This window comes from Passer domesticus, chromosome W (assembly GCF_036417665.1).
Source record: "Passer domesticus isolate bPasDom1 chromosome W, bPasDom1.hap1, whole genome shotgun sequence".
Taxonomy (NCBI): domain Eukaryota; kingdom Metazoa; phylum Chordata; class Aves; order Passeriformes; family Passeridae; genus Passer; species Passer domesticus.
In genome coordinates this window covers 42,991,225-43,014,125 of record NC_087511.1, presented here as the reverse complement: position 1 = coordinate 43,014,125, position 22,901 = coordinate 42,991,225, and the positions used below count along the sequence as shown (strand labels likewise).

Genomic DNA, 22,901 nt, shown 5'->3' with positions numbered 1-22,901 from the left:
GAAGAAATGCTGCTCCTCTGAGATGCCAGGTCCGGCATTCAGTTCCTCAGCCAGAATATTGCGGCAGTTCAGATGTCGGTCCAGGGGCCCCTCGCTGTTCGGGCGTCAGCTATGGCCGGGCTATTACCCTCAGGGCAGAAGTCCAGCGGGGAATGCCGGCTGGCCAGGATAGCTCAGCAGGGGGGGCTCAGGCAACCTGGGCAAGCTATAGTGATTTGCAGGCAGCTCTTTAGTGATTTCAGCTCTTTCAGCTTGCCAGGTGCCGCCGCAGCAGACGCAGAGAGAGAGGGAGAAGCACTGTATGGGTTCCGCAGGGTTCTTTTATTCGGGTCTCCGCAAAGGGTCCAGTGACAGCTCTTCTCTGCCGAACCAGGCAGAATTAGGGGGTTTTATACCCTACAGGGGTTTTGAAAACTGTCCAATAGTAAGGGTCAGGGGAAAGTGACCTATGGGCTTACAGGGAGATAGCAAGGTCCGAAAGACGGAAGAGAGGGGCTTCTAAAGCCTTAGTCATGCTGACTTTGGCATTTCCTAGCTCTCAGGCTTCTGATCGCCAAGGAGGACGTGCAGGCCCTGTGCCTGCTACACACAGCAGCTGAACTATACACAGGATTTTAGAATCCCTGGTTACTCCTCAGATGATGGACCAGAACACCTTCATTGTTATTGCCAATAACCAGAAAAGTCACATGCCCATTTTTATATGCTCATGAAGGATATCTCAACATCAGTTTGCCAATAACATGTATGCTTAGTGGTCACTAGATAATGCACCATAGGCTTGGGAGTTTTTAGCCCTTTTCAAATCCCTCTGAAGTTGCTCAGAACTGGGGACATCTAATTTCCTAGGTCAAAATCATCTTATGTTGACAGCCTCCTTATCCCAAAACTTCTGTAGCAAACATCCTGAACAGGGATCTAATTGCGAAAAGTGCATATTATATGGCTCTACGCATGTATTTAATATATGTATTATGTTGTATTGATTAGTAGTGCTGTATTAACATTTTAATAGTATGGTAAATGTAGTTTTGTAGTTAAAATGTAGCTTTTGTAGTTAAAATAGAAACTATGTATGTAGGATATTTTTTAAAGAAAGGAATGAGGTACTCACACCAAAATAGCAGCCACAGACACCTAAATCTTTCAGAGAAAAATAATTTATTGCTCCCTTATCAGAAGAAACTAACTTCTTCCTGCCTCGCTGTCCTGGGTTGGGGAAAATCTGGGAGAAAACCTCCAAAGGGGGCCCCCCCAGAAAGCAAACCCACACAGCCCCTCCCCCCTACCAGTTCAGGCAGGGTTCCTCGGAGACAAGTGGAAAGAACCTGTTTATTTAACAGGCAAAACACCCCCAGCACACAAAATGAACAATACCGGATGACAACACTCTTTCACCAATCTGAAAAGTATGACAAATTCAGAAAGTCTTTCCTGGGAGTAGTCACTCTGTTGTTGCTCCCTCCGGCGCTGGGGATAGCTACTGCAGCCACAAGATTCAAACTCTCGGTGTTTCCCAGGTCCCAGTCTGGAGCAGGTTTAAATGATTCCAAAAAGGGAAAGGAAAAAAGTCCAGGGAAAATTTTGGACTGCTTAGCTAAACTAACTAACAAGCAGAAGCGCAAAGCAGGAGCACAGCAGAAGCAAGAGCAAAGCTAGCAGCAAAAAGCAAAGCCAAAAAGCAAAAGCCGCACTATGTACTGCCCAGTCTCTCTGTCCCGCCAGCTGTCGGGGAGCAGGCTGATAACAAACCAAAACAAACCTTGCTCTTCAGAGCCAGTCTTGAAGGCACAGAACATAATATCCAGCATTAACAGAACACACAATTGGGGATACAAACATCATAACCTCACCCTAGGACACTCGCTCAGCCCTGAAGATGCCGTCAGGATAAAGAGGAAGAAGTTGACACTGACCGGACAGAATCCTTTGTTTGAATGGAATTTATGCATCATGTATGAAGTATATGAATATGCAACAGGCTATTGCTTTTAAGGGTTAATCCTCTGTTAACGGGGGTCCTTTTTTGGGCTTATTTTGACCAGGAAAAGGTACCCGGACCGTAACTCTTTGTTTTTATTGTCTCGTATTATCCTAAATCCTAATTGTCCAAATTTTTATTACTATTTTTAGAACCATTTTATTACTATTAAACTTTTAAAATTTAAAAAAAATAAGTTCTTGGCATTTTTCACATAATGTAACACCACTGGTAGAAACTTAATTGCAAGAGAGTGTTTGCATGTGAAAAACACTTTCACTCTCCTGTGAAAATTTGAAAATTTTAATAAAGGACAATAGGAGACAAGGACCATAGAGCAAAGGTTATTACGGCCGGATGCATCTTGTCACTCAGCCAAGACCACACTGTTACCTTTGGGGATACCCCTTAAATACTTTTCCCATTACATCAGCTCTTTGCATATTCATAGACCCTTATGCATATCCATAAACTAGTTTACATATCCCAGGAACTATTTTACATGGCCCCTCCTTGGGTCTGCCTTTTTAGAGCATGCGTGTTTCTTGGCTGTGGTTTTGGCTCCTTCTCCTTATCACTTCCAGTTTGGGCCTTGGTCCACACTGTTTTCAGATGGAGAGTGCTGATAGTTGGCATATCTGTAGCAGGTGTTCTCATCCTATGTTCATTGGATGTTATCCCATCCAAGCAGGCATTTTACACAAGCATAGCTATTTCACGACTATGTCTAAGCCTATTTAATAACATAAATAAAAACTATATTTTTATAACATATAAAATCCATTTTAATATTTGCAAAAAGCCAATATTATAATATGTATCTATAACATGCATAAATACAAGACACTTAGTAGTTGTTTTCTATTCTTTTCTTGGTTACACATTTAAGTCTCCCATCATTTATTTGGCATTCAGAACTGTGTCATTACAGTTTGCTTAGAACAGTTCTCTGCAGTACTAGCTGTACAAAATCACTTGTACAGTTTGAGCCAGAGCTTTAAAAAAAAAAGCTCCTAAATGTAACAGAAGAAAACAAATTACTAGAAAAAGTCAGTTAATGAGAGCAAAAGAAAAAAATTGTTTCTGCTTTAAGAGACTTCTCAAAAAGCTACAGCTGTAGCAAACATAATTTCTTCAGCAGAAGGAGGCACAGCAAGAAAAAAACCACAAAACTTTCTTTTGCTCTGCAACAGTGTTCAACAGTGTTATGAATTGAGTGAAAGCATTAGACAAGTCCTGCCCTAGGTTCAAATTTTTTAGCAGCAGCTTAAATTCAGGTTACCCGCACCTAAACCACCCTGGCTCACAAGTTGTTAAAAATGGCAAATCTGGTTTATTATGAGTTATTTATTGAATATACAGGAGATGAACAAACAAAATACTTTAAACAGAGTTACTTACTACACAGGTTGAAACAAAGAACTACTAGTAGATTTACATAAAACAATGTACAACATAAAAGTACCTATATTATAGCTAGCAAAAAAATAGTATAGATTAGGAGTCAATGTAACTTGCCACCAAATTGATGATGGAGTACACAGAGCCCTTTCACTCAACTTCTGGAAGAGTAACCATGAAGTAGCATCTCAGCTTCAGGGAAAAGCCCTACACGTTTCCAGGGAATGTGCAGAAGACTTCTGCTTTGTGCAAGTTTTGTGTAGCTTTTATAGTTTGTAAAGTGAAGTGTCTTTCATTTAGAAATTCAAGGATTATGTCCATTCAATCTGGTCTCAAGGCAAGATGTTTATTGTCAACTGGAACTACCACCTACATGGCACCAGAGATAACTCACTACCAGACAGATGTCAGGACTGGGTTATTGCACCAATTAGCAGATTCATGTGAGGAGGATGTCCTGAGGTATTGCACCAGCTGATAGGCAGTACAGATAAGACAGTCTTCAGCATAAATCTGCCCTTGCTGTAACCTTTGTGGCTTGAAGAGCTCCTGTCAGAAGATTTGAAATCATATTGAAAATACCTTTCACCAACATTGCAAATAGCAGATTATTAAAATGGAAAGAGAGTAAAGCAAATCTTGAACCTGCCAAGTGCGCCTCACACACTTGATGCTCTGCATATGATTTTAAGCACACAGTTTGTGGGGAAATTTAGGCAAATAAATCTTTGCAGATTCTGGCTTCATAGGGAAGTGGACCTATGGGTTTTCCTCTTTTTGCTAGCATCTTCAGAGATTATTTTGCATTCCTCTTGTTTACAACAATGAGCTTAATCGCTGTTGTTGAACTTCAACTTCTGTGAAGGATTATTTTTTAGGAAAAAGGAATTCTCACCAGGAGGCTGAGTTGCACCATTCGTCAGTTGAAAGGGAATATTTGTACTCTCCAAAATTACCTGAAAGGAGGTTGTAGCCAGGTGGGGATCAGCCTCTTCTCCCAGGCAACCAGCAACAGGATGAGAAGACTGTTGGTTTGAAAAGACAGGTGTCTACTAAGGAAGGCAGGAAACTCCCCTGAAATGGAAAATGTAAACCCCCTCCCTCCAAATTGTTAAAATTTTTCAAATTAAGGCACTCTCAGGCAAAGATATGGGAGCAGGAACAACAGTTCTTTATTGGGGAAGAAAATTAAAAAAATAATAATTAAATAAACAATGCAGTAATACAAAACAACACTGACAGAGTCAGAATATGACCTGACACTGTTGGTCAGGGTGTTGGTAGCAGTCCAATTGGAATGGTGGCTGCAGTCTTCTTGGAGTGACAGATGTAGTTCTGTTGAAGCAGTGATCCTGTAGAAGGGTGTAGTCTTCCTCTGAAGATCCAGTGGTGGTGTAGATGGGCCTGATCTTCCTCTGTAATTCCAGTAGGAAAGGCTGCCTGTGGTCTTCCAAATCTCTGATTATATCCAGATAGGAATGCTTGTCTCCTCCCTCTGAGCAGAGGTTCCCACAGTGGGATGATGTCATTTTATCCGTCATGAAGTGAGACTCAATGGCCCATTAACAGAAGATATCTCCCTGGAGGGAGGATTAGGTTGTAGAAGAGATAAAGAAAACTGTCCAATTAACAGAAGATAACTGCCTCACCTCTAACAGATAGGAATAGAATACACACCCTAATTTCCAACTTAAGACAAGGACATAGCCTCAAGCTGCACCAGGGGAGGTTTATGTTGGACATTAGGAAGAATTTTGTTACTGAAAAAGTGATTAGATATTGGAATGGGCTGTGCAGGGAGGTGGTAGAGTCACCAGCCCTGGAGGTATTTAAGACAGACTGGATGTGGCACTTAGTGCCATGGTCTAGTTGTGATGGTGGTGTTTGGTCTTAGGTTGGAGTCAGTGATCTCAGAGGTCTTTTCCAACCTAATTGATTCTGTGATTTTTCTTGTTCTTTAAATTAAAAATCAGTAGAATATGTTTCCTTAGCAATTTTGCATTTATAGAAATATTTTCCTTTTTTTTTTTTTTTACAGTGGGAACACCAAACAAACCTTGTTTGCAATGCATGAATCTAAATGCAAATTTGGCTCAAATATAAGACTCTATAAAGGTTTCTAACCCTTACAAGAACATTGGTTAAGAAGAGTTGTCACTCACTGTACAAAATAAAGTGCTGCAACCAGGGATTATGAATGGACTGATAAATGAATTTTATTTATTTATTTTCTGCTACCTTCCAGGTTTATGACAGACCACAAAAACATTCTGCTCGGTATTATGATCCAGGTGTCCAACAAGATTTCACCAGTGACACCTTAAAATCAAAGCACCAGCAGAAAAGTAGCAACCAGCACCATCTTGACTGGTCAGCAAGCTCTGATACTGGATCCACTTCTCAAAGTTGCTTTGTTAACAGAGAACCCAATAGAGAAGCAGTTAGTGCCACCAAGGTCTCCACTATGGAGCCAGGAGTTTCCTTCAGCAAATCCCAGGCAAAAAAGTCCTGCGCCAGCAGCACATGGGGGCAGCTGTCAGCCATTAGTAAAGAGCTTGCCATTGGCAGTGCAGTCCCATCACCCAACATCATCAGCAGGGCTGCCCAGCTGAGCAGTGCCTCCAAGTGCAATGGGCTTTTGCCTCTTGTAGATCAAGAGGGAGGTGTGCAGCTGGAAGCCCCCAATCAGCCCACCAGGAGTACAAAGAAATCCTGCAAAAACATCTTGCTTAGTCAAGCCATCCAAACCACAGGTATCAAATGGGTAAAGAGTGCTCAGAAAGCATTTGACAGCAAATCCCATGAGAGCATGGAAGGAAAAAAGGAGTTTTATTCAATGGACAGTGTGATGGATATATCACCCTCAAATCAGAATCCCATTTCTGCTAGCAGCTGTGAAAGTGACACCAGTCACATAAAAATTACTATCCCAATAAAGTCTCCGACAACAGACACTTGTGGCCACAAAAGGAAAAAAACGCAGTCCACAAAATCTTTCATAGAGAAAACTATCCAGGAGAAAAGCCTGCCTTCTGAACTTGCTATGAGCAGTGAAGTAGCAAACAGGACTAGCTCTCAGCCAGAGGGGAGTAAAAAAGATCTTCAAACCACAAAGACAGGAAAAGTGATTGAAAATGAGTACTCCTTAGTAGCTACTTATGGCTGGGTATTACCCTCAGGGCAGAAGCCCAGCAGGGAATGCCGGCCGGCCAGGATAGCTCAGCGGAGGGCCAGGATAGCTCAGCGGGGGGCTCAGGCAACCCAGGCAGGCTATAGTGCTTTGCAGCTCTTTCAGCCTTTTAGTGATTTCAGCTCTTTTAGCTTGCCTGGTGCCGTTGGTACCGCCGTCCCAGCAGACGCAGAGAGAGAGGGAGAAGCGCTGTATGGGTTCCGCAGGGTTCTTTTATTGGGGTCTCCGCGAAGGGTCCAGTGACAGCTCTCCTCTCTCGAACCGGGCAGAGTGAGGGGTTTTTATACCTTACAGGGGTATTGAAAACTGTCCAATAGTAAGGGTCAAGGGAAAAGTGACCTATGGATATACAGGGAGATAGCAAGGTCCGAAAGATGGAAGAGAGTGGCTTCTAAAGCCTTAGTCATGCTGACTTTGGCATTTCCTAGCTCTTAGGCTTCTGATCGCCAAGGAGGCCGTGCAGGCCCTGTGCCTGCTACAACTCCACTTTCTGTATTTAGAAAAAAGGCGTTTCCTATGGTTCTTTTAAAACAGTGGACAAGGCATGACAACATGACTAGCACGATGACAATTACAAGAAAAATCCACAACATTCCCTTAACCAAAGATGCAACCCATCCCGTTAATCCCCATTGACCGAAGAGGTCATTGACCCAGTCTGGGGTCTTTTCTACTTTTAAGTCCTTCACAAGTCCCTTCAGTTTCTGGATGTTGGCGTGGATGGATTCCGAGCGTGAAGAGAGATTGAAGCAGCACATCCCTTCGAAGTCTTCTCAGCCATGTCCGTGGGCAAGCAGCAGGAAGTCAATCGCTGCTTGATTTTGGAGGGAGGCATGTCTTGAGGTTTCTTCATCCTTTAAGAGATCGCTCAGGGCAGCAGAAGTAGCGTTAGCTTGCTTACTGAGCCAGCACCCAAGGTGATTTATTTCACCCAGAGCCTTAGCTGCAGCTACCCATGGTAAGAATATAGAGACCGCTATCTTTTTAGGTTTGTTCCAATCTTATACTTTGGGATCGCAATTTTCATCAAATGCCGTCTAGGACCTTTTGTGGCGTTTTAACTCGCTCTCTTTTTTCCAATTGTGCAACAAGGTGATATTTGGAGTAAGGGTAGAAAGTTTTCCTAGGGTACAGGGACCTCCCTGGAGTTGTGAGGGGATCCCAGCCCATACTCTGTCACCACAGATGAGAAACGTTCCCTTGGGTAGAACTTTGGGATGGAGAGAGGACACAGAGATCATACGAGCAGTGTAATTACACCAATCGTGAGGGTTGCAGGCTTTGTTAATTGGTGATATATCTTTTCGGTATGTGTTTTTGTTCAGGTCAATTTCAGGCAAATTATTCTTTGGACGTCTAAAGTAAAATTTGACACAGAATGTGGCCTTAGAGGACCCCAATAGATCCAATTCTTGAGGTTCCTCAAGAGCATTGGGCAGTATTTTTGTCCACTCGTCCCAAGTTTCTACCTGGTGGGGTCTCTTACCTGTGGTGCGGAGAAGCTCTGAATTATAGGCGGGCCAGTCATCGGCTACGAAAGGAATTCCTACTAGACATGTGGAAAGTGGGTTATCAACGCTCCCCATGGATAAGCACATGTTATCCTGTTTTAATGTCCTTGCTAAGGTTACCCAGACATTATGGCTCGGCTGTGGGCCGATCCAACCGATGGCACATGGCACGGTGAGGAACATCCAGGCAGCAGTGAGGACAGCGCCAACGGAGATATTTTTCATCTTTGGGCAGGAATGGGGCTTCTGATAGGGAATATAAGCAAAATTTGTTATTTTTATGGTAGGAGGGGAGGGTTAGGGTTCCTTTCTTGTTCCTTTCCTCTGTTCCTTCCATCCCCCCTTTTATTTTTAGTTTTTTACTGGGTTTTTTTTGTTTTTTCTATGGTGCTAAGGGTGGGGGAGTAGGTAAAAGGTTAGAGGCTTTTGGTAAGGGGTTATAAAAGGGATAATAGGGTTTTAGGGTAAAAAGGGTAATAACATCTAATTCAGAGAACAGTTTTGTTTTCAGGCTGTGCCTGGCCTAGGGCTTGATGCCTCAGAATGTTGTTCAGCTTTCTCTTTCGCCTGCTGCTATGTGATGGCACAGTCGTCTCCTCCACCTGTGGATGTTTGGCGCCGTCTTCGTCTCCAGGCCGAGCTGGTCTGGTTTTGAGGAGGTCTTGTGTTTGACTCAGGAGGATTCTTGTCACTGCTTGTCGAAGTGGTATTTGCAGTGCCTAGGTATGGTTTTATGTTTTTTCCTGGGTACCATCTTGGACCAGATGGTAGTAGAACACACCCATATCCTCTTCCCCAGGTAATGAGTTCAAAAGGTCCCGAGACTTTATGTGTTTCTGGGTCCTTCACCAGCACCGGTGGTTTCTCCGTGAGCTTTGCTTGGGTGGTATTTGCAAAGTGGCGAAGTATTGGTGGATCAGGCTCTGGGGGTGTACAGTTCAGGAAGTTGATGACATAGAGAGCCTTGCAAACTCTTTCAACTGGAGAAATGATTTTTGTTCCTCTCTGTTGCTGAATGAGGACTCTTTTGAGAGTTTGATGTGTCCTTTCCACGATGGATTGTCCTGTGGGGTTTGCAGGTATACCTGTCTTGTGTTGTATTCCCCACTCACTGAAGAACTCTTTTAACTTACGAGAGGTATAGGCAGGTCCATTGTCTGTTTTGATCTCCTTTGGTACTCCCAGGGTAGCAAAGGAGAGGAGAAAATGTTTTATGGTGTGCTGTGCAGTTTCTCCTGGATGTGTTGATGCAAATACTGCTCCTGAGAACGTATCGACCGATACATGCACGTACTTTGACCTTCCAAAAGGTGCAAAGTGGGTTACATCTGTCTGCCACAGCTGGCAGCTGTTTAAACCTCGGGGATTGACTCCCGTCCCCACAGATGGTATCTGGTAGTTTTGACAGTTCGGGCATGTGGCAACAATAGCTTTTGCCTGATCTTTTGAAAGCTTGAACATTCTGATAAGGGCAGGTACATTTTGATGAAAAATGAGTGTGACAACTTTGCCTGGGCAAAGATGTCAGGGACATTAGCAGTCTCTATTGCCATGGCTAAGGTGTCTGCTTTCTTGTTCCCTTCTGTAATGAAACCTGGGAGATCAGTGTGTGACCTCACATGCATTATATAGTAAGGTCGTTTTCTGTGGGAAATTAAGCGTGTTAGTGTAGAAATCAATTGGTATAACTGTGGATTGGAAACCTCTTTGAGAAGAGCATGTTCTGCTCTCATAGCTATGCCAGCAACATAAGCTGAATCTGTGACCAGATTAAAAGGTTCGTCTTTGAATTTCTCAAAGGCTCTGACAACAGCTGCTAACTCTGCAATCTGTGGAGATCCCTCCACTATTTTTATGTCAGATTCCCAATTTTGGGTCTTAGGGTCCCTCCATGTCATTACCGACTTGTGGGATGACCCTGAGCCATCTGTAAAGATGGTTAGAGCTTTGAGAGGTGTCCTACTTTGGACTAATTTTGGGGTCAGATGAAATGTTACATCACGATTAAAAAGCTTATGTGTTGGGATATGTACTGAAATTTGGCCTGTATAGCTATCTAAGGCGTACTGGAGACTTTCATTGGTCTGGAGCAAATGTTCCAGGTCCCCAGTGGTCATTGGCAAATATATGCATGTGAACTCACACCCTGCAAGGGAACGGAGGCGAGTTCTAGCCTTTTTTATTAAATGTGCCATAATTTCTTGGAAGGTGGTAATTGTCTTTGTGGGTTGGTTATTTGTAAAGATCCATTCCAAGATTAGTAGAGGGTCTCGAAGTTGAGTGTCCCATTGGAAAATCAGACCATAGAACCTAGGTGCTTTTCCCAGAATGACGAACTGGAAAGGCAGGCTGGGCTCAAAGCGATGGGATTTGCGTGAAGACAGGGCTTCTTGGACCTTGGTGATGGCATCTTGGGCCTCTGGTGTCAGAGTGCATGGAGAGTCCAGATTCAACTTGCCCCGAAGAAGGTTGAACAGTGGAGCGAGGTCCTCTGTTGTAATTCCTAGCAGTGGACGTACCCAGTTGATGGATCCACACAGACTGTGAAAGTCTCTCAGGGTTTTTGGGTCGTCTCAGATGGCGAGCTGCTGGGGTACGATGGTCCTTTCCCGGATCTGGAGTCCAAGGTAAGTCTATGGATTGGTGTACTGTATTTTGTCCTCACGGATCTCAAATCCTGCCTTTTCTATGGTTTCAATAGTCCTTTTAAGTGCTTTGTCCAAGTACCTTTTTTTCTGGTGCACAGACCAGGATATCGTCCATATAGTGATGGATGATCGCATCTGGGAATAGGTTCCGAACAGGAGACAGGATGTGAGCAACATACCACTGGCATATACTTGGAATGCATCTAAGTCCTTGAGGAAGGTAACGCCAATGATATCTCTTGAGTGGAGCCTCTCTGTTAAGAGAGGGGACGGAGAGGGCAAACCGTGGAGCGTCCTGGGGATGCAGCGGGATGCTGAAGAAACAGTCTTTAATATCAATGATAGCAAGTGTCCAGTCTCTAGGCAGCATCGATGGTGAGGGCAGGCCAGGCTGGAGGGGACCCATGTCCTCGATGACCTCGTTGATTTTTCGAAGATCGTGGAGGAGCTTCCACCTGTCTGTTCCAGGCTTTTGTAGTACGAAAACTGGAGAATTCCAAGGGCTGGTGGTCTCTACGATGTGGCCTTTGGGGAGCTGTTCATCCACAAGGGCGTGTAGTGCGCGCAGTTTGACTTTAGAGAGGGGCCACTGCTCGATCCAGATCGGGTCACGGCATTTCCAGGTGAGACGAGGAGTGTCTGGCAGTGCGCGCTCCTCAGTGGCCCCAATTAGAAATCTGGACTGGGAATACGTAGGGAGGCACCCCACTGACATAAAATGTCCCGTCCATACAAGGTGATGGGGGCCCTTACCACGAATGGGCGGATGGTTGCCAACTTGCCTTCAGGCCCTTCGACGAGGATGTTGTTCTTGCTCCGCATGGAAACTGTAGCTCCACCGATCCCTGTGATCATGCCTGCCACAGGTTGTAGTTCCCAGGGTGCTGGCCATTCAGAGCAGGCGATGATGGTCATGTCTGCACCGGTGTCCAGCATCCCTGGTAGGTGGACCTTTTGTCCTCTGCAGGTAAGACCGCACTCGATGACAGGCTTACTCGGTCCCACAACTTGTATCCACATTGCTGTGGGGTTGAGAGGAAGCTGTTCCCTGTGTTCTTAGGGAGTAGAAAGGCCTGTGCAAATGGGGTACCCTTTGGAAGAAAATATGGTATGTCTGTGCAGTACACCTGGACAAAGATTTCTTGTCCCGGGTGCACTGTTTGTACTTCTGGAACAACAAATATTTCCTTTGGGCTATGGAGAGAATCACCTATAATTAGGATGTTAGAAGGACTTCCTTTTGGCCCACGTTTGCCTGTGGGAACATGATAAACATTGTCATTTTTAAAGTCAATGGACAGTGCAGTTACCAGCTGCCGGCGCGTTCCCTTTGGTATCGCTCCGTGTGTTAGATCCTCCTCATGTGGTCTGGAATCTCCTGGAATGGTGCGTGACTGGGTCTGGGTGGCCTTTGATTTGGTGTCCTTGCGTGGGGCCCCACCACGCTCCGATGGAAGTTTCCCGGACGCGGCTGATAGTGCTGCTGATTCTGGGGCCTTTGGTAGAAATTGCGAGGGTACCTGGGAGGTGACCTCTCTGGACAGTCCTTTATAAAATGTCCAAAATCTCCGCAGTGGTAGCAGCGGACCTGATCTTTAGAAGCTATTACTGCATATGCACTAGAAACTCCTTCTGCAACACCCTTAGTAACTGCTTGGGCCACTGTATCTTCAGTGGACAAGTGGCGTGTGCAGCTTTCCAGCATTTGCTCTATGGTAGGTTCTGTGTCTAAGGGTAAGGCTCTCAGAATTGCTTTACATTTTTCATTTGAATTATTCATGGCAAGTTTACACAACAGTTCTTTTCTTGCCTCTGTGCTCTCTATCTGTTTTTCCAGAGCATCCTTAATTCTATCCACAAATTTGATAAAGCTTTCATCTATTCCTTGTTTAATAGTAGAAAAGTATTGGGTACGGGTAAAGACATCAGGGGTAAGGAGTAAGGAGGTTTTTGCTGCTATAGCCACGTCTTGTAGTGTTGCCTTAGGTAAAGTATCAGCTTGGTCAGAGGGTTTCTGCAAATCCCCTTCACCAGCCAGCTGTTCGAGTGTAAAGTTTGACTTATCAGCATCTGCAGCGTAGTTATCTGATAATGTTTTTAATTGCTTTTTCCAATGCCTTTCCCAAAGCATGTACTCGGCGGGAGAAAGGAGGCACTGGGCAATATTTTTAATATCGTGGGGTACCAAAACATGTGCTGAGAACGTAGCCTCTAGGAAATTTCTAAAAATATGTGAACTTCTACCATGTTCTTTGGCTGTATTTCTTAACTGTACGAGTTCTTTATTTGTAATAGGTTCCCATGTCTTTCTAGTAGTAGCACCTTCTCTTTTTCCCTTCTTATAATCTACTGGAAAGGCAGTGATTCTCTGAGCTAATTGTCAGTCCCTTGCCTGCGTGGCTTCCATTTTTATTTTTGCCCACGGATCAATATAGTCTATTTCCAAATCAGAATCGCTGTCACTGCTGTCATCAGATGACGAGAAGTGAGAGCTATCAGGCCTTGCCTTATGTTTTTTATGGCAGGATGGAGCAACATTTGGCAGAGGTGCATGTGGCTGGATAGGGTATAAGGCAGCACATGGCAGAACGTGGCTACAGGGAGGCTGCAGGGCTGGGGTGGCCGTGCAATGCGTGATACAGCATGCACAGGAATGGGGGGCGTGGGGAGGGGGGGCAGAACTGAAGGAAGTCTGGGGGGTCCCGACCGGGGGCGGCAGAGGGTGGGTGTGTGCCTGGGTGTGGGGGCAGGGGGGGTGCGATATGGAGGAAGCGGCGGGGCTGGAAGAGGGTGCGGCAGATACAGGGAGGCTTGTGTGTGGGGCGGATACGCGGGTAGGCACGATTCCGGGGGCAGGCGAAAGCGTGATGGTGGGGGGGGGCGCGGATAGGCAGGCGGGCTGATCCCCTGCCGCAGCAGGGATGATGCCGGGGGCAGGGAAAGACGCGATGGTAGCGGAGGGGGGCGAGGGTGGGGGAGGGAGTGGGGGCGGGCGCGGCAGGGACAGGAGGGACGGCAAAGGGGGTGGGGGCGGCCCCAGCAGGGTCGGGGGGAGCAGGGGGAGGGGTGGGGTTTGGGTCAGTCCCGGCAGGAACTGGCGCAGGTGCTCTCGGAGATAACACAGAGCAAGGAGGCGCGCAGGGTGTAGCTCCCGAGGGGCAGGCGGGGGGGAAGAGGGGGTGGGCAGGCGGCATGGGCGCAGCGGGGTTGGGGGGTTGCGGCGCAGACGGCAGGACGCTTGGACCCAGAGGAGTACTGGAATCCAGGGTGGAGGGAGTGTTATCTCCTCGATTAGCATTGGAAATAGGCGCTTCTGTTAAGTCAGATAAGAACTTCCCGTTTCGTTCGACAGAAGTTAGCCCTGAAGTTACTATCTTTTTGTTAGTTTTTTCTACAGCTTTAGTGATAGCGTGAAATATAGGTAAAAACCGGGTTACAGAAAAGTCTTGGTTAGTTTGAAACTTATATATCGTGGTCCCAATTGTATCCCAAAAGGAGTCTAAGGTAATAGTCTGTGTATTAGTGTCTGGGAAGTGGCAGAGAATCCACTTTATAAATTTTTTCAGGTTAGTTTTGGTTAGTTTTTGAAAGGTTACCTTTAGAAAAAGAAAAGTTGTTAGAAGATAGGATTTCTAGGATTAGGGAATATAAATCTCTCTCATTCTGGGATCGCTTAAACGTACTAAGCTTTGATCCCATGTTTTCGTCCCCGCCAGCAGAAAAAAGAGAAAAAAAGGAAAAAAACCAAAAAAAAAGGACCCAAGGAAAAATATTTTGCGCGCAAGAAAGGCTGTGTTAAACTTACACTTCTTCAGCCTGTTGTGGGTCAAAGTTCTGCTGGGGGTCGTCTGCTCATCAGCCTCCACGGACACTCGCGTGCCCAGGTGTCGGGGTGCGGGTCGGCTGACCTCCTGTCCAGAAGAGTCCTTTTATAACGAAGAGCTTCTCCTTCCAGGATTTCTGGCGAGCGGAGGCAGTGACAATTTCACGAAGAAATGCTGCTCCTCTGAGATGCCAGGTCCGGCATTCAGTTCCGCGGCCAGGATATCACGGCGGTTCAGATGTCGGCCCAGGGGCCCCTCGCTGTTCGGGCGTCCGCTATGTTCCGTGCGCCAGCTATGGCTGGGTATTACCCTCAGGGCAGAAGCCCAGCGGGGAATGCCGGCCGGCCAGGATAGCTCAGCGGGGGGCTCAGGCAACCTGGGCAGGCTATAGTGATTTGCAGCTCTTTCAGCCTTTTAGTGATTTCAGCTCTTTTAGCTTGCCTGGTGCCGTCGGTACCGCCGTCCCAGCAGATGCAGAGAGAGAGGGAGAAGCGCTGTATGGGTTCTGCAGGGTTCTTTTATTGGGGTCTCCGCGAAGGGTCCAGTGACAGCTCTCCTCTCTCGAACCGGGCAGAGTGAGGGGTTTTTATACCTTACAGGGGTATTGAAAACTGTCCAATAGTAAGGGTCAAGGGAAAAGTGACCTATGGATATACAGGGAGATAAACAGGGTCCGGAAAGGCGGAAGAGAGGGGCTTCTAAAGCCTTAGTCATGCTGACTTTGGTATTTCCTAGCTCAGGCTTCCGATCGCCAAGGCCTTGCAGGCCCTGTGCCTGCTACAGCTACTGACAGTGGTGTGTTCACTGACAAAGCCTCCCCCAGCTGTGCCACCAGACTCAGAAAATGTGTATCTGTGACATCCATTCTCATACCCACCGATCTTCCCACAGCCAGCAAATTATCTGAGGTCCAGCACCCCAAACATACAGCTAAGTGGCGATGGACCTGTAGCCAACCTAAATCTATCCTTCAGGAGACCTCCATGACAACATCTGAGAAGCTGATTGTGGAGCCTCCTTTAGCCTATCCAATCACACCATCCAGCCCTCTTTATACCAATACAGACAGTCTTACTGCGATAACACCTGGCAAGATAAAAAGAGGACGACCAAAGAAACAGCCTTTGCTCACTGTTGAAACCATTCATGAGGGAACCTCCACCAGCCCAGTAAGTCCAATCAATCATGAATTTCCAGGAACAAAGAAAAGGAAGAGAAGGAATCTACCCAAGTTGGCCCAGATAGTTCCAGGAGAGGACAAGCCCATCAGTGAACTCAAGTTTCACAAAAGGGTCGTGAAGCTTGGGGTCTTAGATAAGAAGACCATCAAGACCATTAATAAAATGAAAACCCTCAAGAGGAAAAACATTCTCAATCAGATCTTGTCCTCCTGCTCCAGCTGTATAGCTCTGAAAGCAAAAGTCCAGACCCTGTTTAGTGTTGGGCCAACCACCATTGATGCTAGACTAGGGAAGCAGATCAATGTCAGCAAGAGGGGGACTATCTACATTGGTAAAAAACGGGGCAGAAAGCCAAGGGCAGAGCTGCAACCTCAGACAGAAGAACCTAAGGCAGCCATCAAGCACTCAAGGCCTGTTTCCAGCCAGCCAGAAAACCCAACAGTGCCTTCCAACCTGCAGTCACTTGTGGCATCATCACCAGCAGCTATTCATCCGCTTTCAACACAGTTAATGGGGATTAATGACAACCTCAGCCCTGCAAGTACTGAAACTAATTTTTCACAGTTAAAAACTATGCCAAATCTTCAACCTATCAGTGCTCTTCCTCCATAAACCCAGAAAGGAATGCACAATAAAACTTGGAAGCTGTCTCCACCCTGGTTAATGGCTAATTCACCTTTTAACCTCTTTGAAATAGATTCTCTGAAAGAAGTCATGCTGTCGCCAGTGAGCGAGTCTCACAGTGAGGAAACCATACCAAGCGACAGTGGGATAGGTACAGACAACAACAGTACCTCTGACCAAGGCGAGAAAAGCTCAGAATCCCACCAGAGATACTCCTTTGATTTCTGCACCCTGGGCAATCCAGAGGCTATCCCATCTGACACCAGCATAAAGAACAGGCATGGTCAGCAGCAGAAACATCTCATTGTGGATAGCTTTCTCTTTCATGAGGGTATTAAAAAGCTGAAGCACAGGAGGAAAAGGAAAAGCCTGCAGAACACAGATGACCTCCAGTTTCTGGCAGACCTTGATGAACTCATCAATAAGTTTCAAGTGTTCAGGATTTCTCATAAAAGTTATATATTTTATCATGAAAATCCATATACCAGCCTCTTCAGGATTAATTTTGGTCACTACTACCCTGTGCCATATATCCAGTATGACCCATTGCTCTATCTTCTCAGGACCTCTGATATAAAGTCTAAGAAGAAGTGTGGTAGACCTGCCAAAACCAATGACGCCATGACAAAGGTGCCTTTTTTACAAGGGTTCAGTTACCCTATTCCCAGTGGGAGTTACTATGCACCTTATGGAATGCCTTACACATCAATGCCTATGATGAATCTTGGTTACTATGGTCAGAATCCAGCTCCTCTGTACCTGTCTCACACACTTGGAGCAGCTTCCCCATTTATGAGACCTATTGTGCCCCCACACCAATTCCATGCAAGCTCTCATATGAAGATGTCCACCACTGCCAAACATAAAGCAAAACATGGAGTGCAGCTACAGGCCCCTATGGGAATGGGCCTTGGAAACATGCAATCCTCTTTGGCTCCTCCAAAAGTTGGAGGAACAAGCCTTTCAAGTGGCCGACTTCACAAAAGGAAACACAAACATAAGCACAAGCATAAGGATGAGCAGATATTGTGGACACATGAAGATCTGAGTGGTCTCTTTGCTAGCAAGTCCACTGGCTTCTTCAGCCATGCAATCAATGAAAGGCTAAGCAGCTCAGATAAAGACTTCTCCTTGCTCAACAAGAAAAGAAAACACAAGGAGAAGCAGAAGCACCAGCATTGTGAAACCAGACACAAAGGCTCAAAGAGTAACTTTGAAGCAGATACACTGTCTATGTTATCACTTTCTGATGCCCAGCAGTGGACACAGAGTAAAGATAATAGCAACTGAAGCAATGATCCCGTTGACTCTTGCACAAAGAGATACTCTGGTAATACTGAGAGTAATGGAAGGTCAGAGTCCCCAGGCATGTTTGGTGAAACGAATTCCTCAAGTGAGAAGCAGGACAAGGATGCAAGTGGGAATAAAAGAAGCTTTGAAGGGTTTGGAACTTTCAGGGGAAAGGACATTCAGCCCTTCAGGACAAATAGGAAGAACAGAAGTACTTATGATTTTTCAGCTTCTTCAGGTAAACTCTGCTTTATTCTATTTTACCTTACTGCATTTAAATTTTAATGCCAAAGAGGGACTTGCCATCTACACCAAATATATTTATCGGTCAATAACTTCTCTGGCTTTTTGTAATTGACTGCCAGTCTGCATCCAGACTCTGGGGAGATCAACAAGAAAGTTGTACATGCCTTAAACCAAAACCTTTAAAAATCTTTCAGTTGTTACACTACATTTTTTTGAATATTTGTCCTGCCTTCACCTATCTCTCATAGTTTGTTGAGCTTCCTCAAAAAATCTCACCATTACATTCTGCAACAGCATCAATTATAATACCTGTTGGCAAGGTAGCTATCCCTCATTGGTGTCTACTCTCATGGGGTGGTAGTTGTTGCCCAGCCTTTGGGAGAACAGCCACAGTACAGAGGGAAGAATCTCTGCTCTGGCTCACAAAGCATACAAAAGCCATGTGTTGATGAGAAGGACCAGATGCATGGGAAGTTGTGGAGCTGGGTCTGTGTCCCATGACTGCTGTGGTGTACTGCTGATCCACAGGGATCCATCATGGTGATGGTTGTGTTGAATATATAGAGATATTTGGTACAATACCAGTGTAAATCTGTCACTTCCAGTTGGCAGGTGTCATGTAAAGTAATTATCCTGAGCACTGAGTGGCTAGGGGAAGGGACTAGTGCAATGGAAGCAATAAACCCTCACCAACTGATTCTGAAGAGTTTTAGGTCTCATGACTTGGATATATAAGCTGCACAGATGAAGAAGGAAGAAACTCCTTTCAGATGCTAAGGACATCTCCTGCAGAGGGGCAAAAAAAGGAATCTGAATCTTGTCTGAGAGACTGAATTGTACTTTACAAAAGGGAGCTGCTTTTGTGATGACACAGAGGCAGGTGTTTTGCTGCAATATAAATGAATTTAGCTTGGAAGCAAGCCCAGAGCTCCTGCACTATCAGGTATTTATCACAAAGCAGATTTCACACTAGGTTCTAGAAAAGGGTGAGTTTTACTGAACCAACCAGTGGTGGATGACATTGTGATGTACTAAAAAAAGAGCTTCAAAAAAACCCATAATTCATAGCCTCCAAAATGAAAAGAGAATCAGCTGAGAATTTGTATAACTTGCCAAAGTAAGGCTGCAAAGCTTTTTTTTTTAACTTGTAACTGAGTTCCAAAGACTGCACAGGCTTAAGCCACCTAGACATTTCCATTTCCTTCACCGAGACCAGTACCTGGACTATAGCAATGAAAAACAGTCTAAAATGAGAGCTTACCCAATTAAAACATTCCCATTCATGATATTGTATTATATCAGACCAATTGTGACACCCAGAAATGATACACAGAAACATATTGGAAAAGAGACTGAATTCAGTCACTGGTTGTAGCAGGGTTACTACATGCATGACAAATAACAAAAATATTCTCCAGCAAATGCTCCAGTGTCTATTGATTTAAGGAGCTTGTGTCCTAGAAGGCAAGGGTTAAAAGTCTTGAAAAATTTTAACAAGGCTATTTATCAGTCTTTAGTGGAAGTTTATGATTTCACAGTTTGATAACAGTTGGATTTGTAGCCTTTTTGCTTTTTGAACAGATGTTTGCTAAACCTTGACTTCCAATTTAATATATTTCACATAGATGCAACAAATTGGCAAAGTTCTCAATACTGCTGAACGTAAAAGAGTTTCCAAAGTAGAGATATGATCCCCACCAGGCTTGCTTGGAAATATAATTAGTTTTAAAAGGCCATTTCATGTTATTTTCCTTCGGTTTATTGTCCATGCTGATAAAAACATAAGATGGTGTGGTAGAACTTGCAATAGGAGCTCTGTCAGATTTGCTGTTTAAACTTTTAAAACTTTTTAAAATACTTTTTAAACCATGACACTGTCTAAGATCTCAGAGCAGCTTTTTATCCTCTCTGCCTTTGACCTTCACTGGAATTCCCAACATAGGTCCTCACTTGAGTCTAGCCATAACTGCTGACCAGTTCTCACTGAGGGGGGAATTAAACTTTTCCATTATAATCTTGACGTTCCTTCTGCTAATTCACCTTACATTTCCCTGTGATGGCTAAATCTTTTTTTTTTCATTTAGGATGACCCCGAGAGTCCTTTTTTCCCAGCCCGATGGTCGAAGAAAGAGTTGGAATTCTTCGGCTCTGGTTCACAAGGTTGTTTATTGTCTATTATCTAAAATATTTTTCTCAGACCCGCAGAGGTCTGCTCTGCAGGTCTGTCAAGGGCACACACTGCCCGCCCCTGGGCTGGTGTCTACATTTTATACTATGAATTACGTGTACTTTATTTATCATTATTTTCCAATACCTATCACCTATGTTAGACTGTCTGCTTCTATTCTAAACCAATCCAAATGTGTCAACATCACCCAGAAGATGGAGGCTAGGAAGAAGAAGGAAGAAGAGGACAACACCCAGATCCCTCCATCTTGCCTCCTAGACCCCCTATAGTAAAATCCCCAAAATTCCACTTTTCACCTGGTGATTAATTCATTATAACTCTACTTGAACTTCTGTGACTTGTGATTCTTCATACAAGGTTGGTAATTTGCTCCATGGGTTAAGATCAAAATCCCAAGTGTCTTTGGCTTCCTGCCAGGACTCCCCAGCCCCCTGCCAGGGGCACGTTCCATCCAGGGCACCCAGAGGGGTGTCCTGGGTTCCGACAGCTAAACAGTGATTGACTAATCAGAAAATAAAAGGTAAAAGAAAAAAAAGTCCTATAAGATCATATAGCTCTCTCCCAGGAAACCACTTCCATAGCTTAATTACTCTTCTCATTTGGTATTTGTCATCTTTCACAATATAAAAATTATATATAACAGAGATAAGAGGAGACACCCTAAATGTTTAGATGAAAGCTGAAAATAGATTTATATCATAATTTCAGTATTATCTTTACTGAGTGGACATTTTGGTATGCTCAGTAATACCATTTGTAACTTCATTGTATGTTGCTGGAGATTAAATATGGAGCAAACCCACTTACATTCAGTGGAGATATCTGTGATACAAGGGTCAAGAGAACCATTTAGTGCTCTTAGGCATTCAGGAATTGCAGTTTGTTTCAATGTAGTGTTCTGGTGCAGGTGCCATTGAATTGTTGCTATTTTTAAATTTTCATTTGTGTTGTAACAACATTTAGCTATTTCTGAAAATTCAGTGTTCTCTGCTGCTATGTAGTGGTCATGCATATGACAGAAAACAGTCCTGTCATATAACCTTAAAGCCTATGCATGATTTTACAGTCTAGAGATATCAAGATGTCAAGGGAAGAGTTTTCCCTCTTACTTTCTGGAGGAGCTGGTTGCAGCCTGTTACAAATGGAGTGAGAGCTTAGACAAGTCCTGCCCTTGACTCAGATTTCTGGCAGTAGCTCTGTTTGAGGTGGCCTACACCCCAGATGGTTCTCACTCACAAGTTCTTAAGAATGGCTGATTTGGTCTATTATAAAATGAATTATTTATTGAATAGACACAAGATTACGAGACAAAATATTTTAAACAGACTTATTTACTTACTACACAGAATAAACAAAAATAACTATTAGTAGATGAAAATACAGAGCACAATAAAAGGTACCTATATTACAGCTAGTGAATAAACAGTATAGGTTAGGAGTAAATGTAGCTTACCACCAAACTGATGATGGAGTACAAATAGAGCCCTTTAACTCAATTCCCAGGAAAGTAACCACAAAGATTCATCCAAACGTTGATGAGAAGCCCTACACATTTTCATAATGTGTGCAAAAGACTTCTACTTTGTGAAAGTTTTGTGTAGCTTTTATAGTTTTTTAAGTGAAGTGACTGTCAGTCAGAAATTTCATCTCATCTCCCTACATCTTGTTCTCAAGGCAAGATGTTTACTGTCAGCTAGGGATTGCACCCCACTGGCACCATAGATAACTCACTATGACAGATGTCCAGCCTGGGTTATCTGAAAAATGCATGTGAGGGGGAGAATGCCCAGAGCTATCACACCAGCTGATAGACTGAAAAGATGAGAAAGAGTGGAAATTATCCAGAGTAGAAATCCATTTCAATTTAGGTAAAATGTACATCTTTGAATTAAGTCTGTAGCTTGCAAACATAGCTGTTTGATCTGACTGCCTATTCTCGCAAAAAACCCTATGCTCGAAGAAACTGCTTCAGCCAAAGGACAGAGATAAGGGGAGAGGACCCTTGAACTTTGAAACAGATGAAGAGACTGTGGGAGACAGGGCAGGGTGATCCAGGAGTTCTTTCTGTACTTTCTGATAAAAAACTAGCTGCAAGGGTAACTAGCTGCAAGGGTAACTAGCTGCAAGTGTAACCGAAATCAGTAAAATGAGTATGTATGAACCTATTGTGAAATTCCATGCATATGGATTAGTAAGGGAGATTAAAAAGGAACTGGAGTTCCCAGAGGTACTGTATATCTTTGAAGGGGATCAATCCCCACATGCGTCCAAGGCTGTAATAAACATACCAGCTTTACAACTTTTACAAAGTTGTGGAGTGTGCTTTTCTTTTCTGCAATTCACAGATAAGCTCTTCTGTGGTAGGGGGGAAAGTCCTGCCTCACAGTCCTCCCACAAGAAACCTGTACCAAGAGTGAAGTGTTCCATTGAGGGAATGCCACCAACTACCTTGGTTGGCCACAGCAAAAGTCCATTCCTTGTACTGCACCAACTTGGACTATCACTGGCCATTCATTAGTGAGTCCTATGAGCTTTGTCTTATTTTACATCTCTTAGGGCCTCTTGGGGTTAAATACGCAAAGTTACTGCATATGGCTTTTACCTAGCCCTGTGTCATGCATGCAAACATGCAAGTCACATTTATGAAATGCACAAATGTATGTGTACTTTTAAAAGTTATTTTCCAACATCTTTATCTTAAAAGTGCTCTTGTTCCTTGTCCTGGGTTACAATGTGGGGTATAACCAAAGTATGTGTTCTACCACCATCTACATCACCTTCTGATGAACTGTTAAGGGTGGAGTAGTGTCTCTTTAT

At 44.3% G+C, this 22,901-nt stretch overlaps 1 protein-coding gene across 1 annotated transcript; it reads left to right on the top strand.

Moving 5' to 3' along the window:
* The first annotated feature begins 15,480 nt into the window (after positions 1 to 15,480).
* On the top strand, positions 15,481 to 17,870 carry LOC135289082 (SET-binding protein-like). The gene has a single exon (XM_064402434.1). It carries the CDS (start codon positions 16,361 to 16,363, stop codon positions 17,648 to 17,650), a length of 1,290 nt encoding a protein of 429 aa, XP_064258504.1. The 5' UTR covers positions 15,481 to 16,360; the 3' UTR covers positions 17,651 to 17,870.
* Positions 17,871 to 22,901: the final 5,031 nt, after the last annotated feature.

What these genes read in the sequence shown, in the direction of transcription:
- LOC135289082 (XM_064402434.1), top strand. Translation starts at nt 16,361, where the DNA reads ATGCACAATAAAACTTGGAAGCTGTCTCCACCCTGGTTAATGGCTAAT.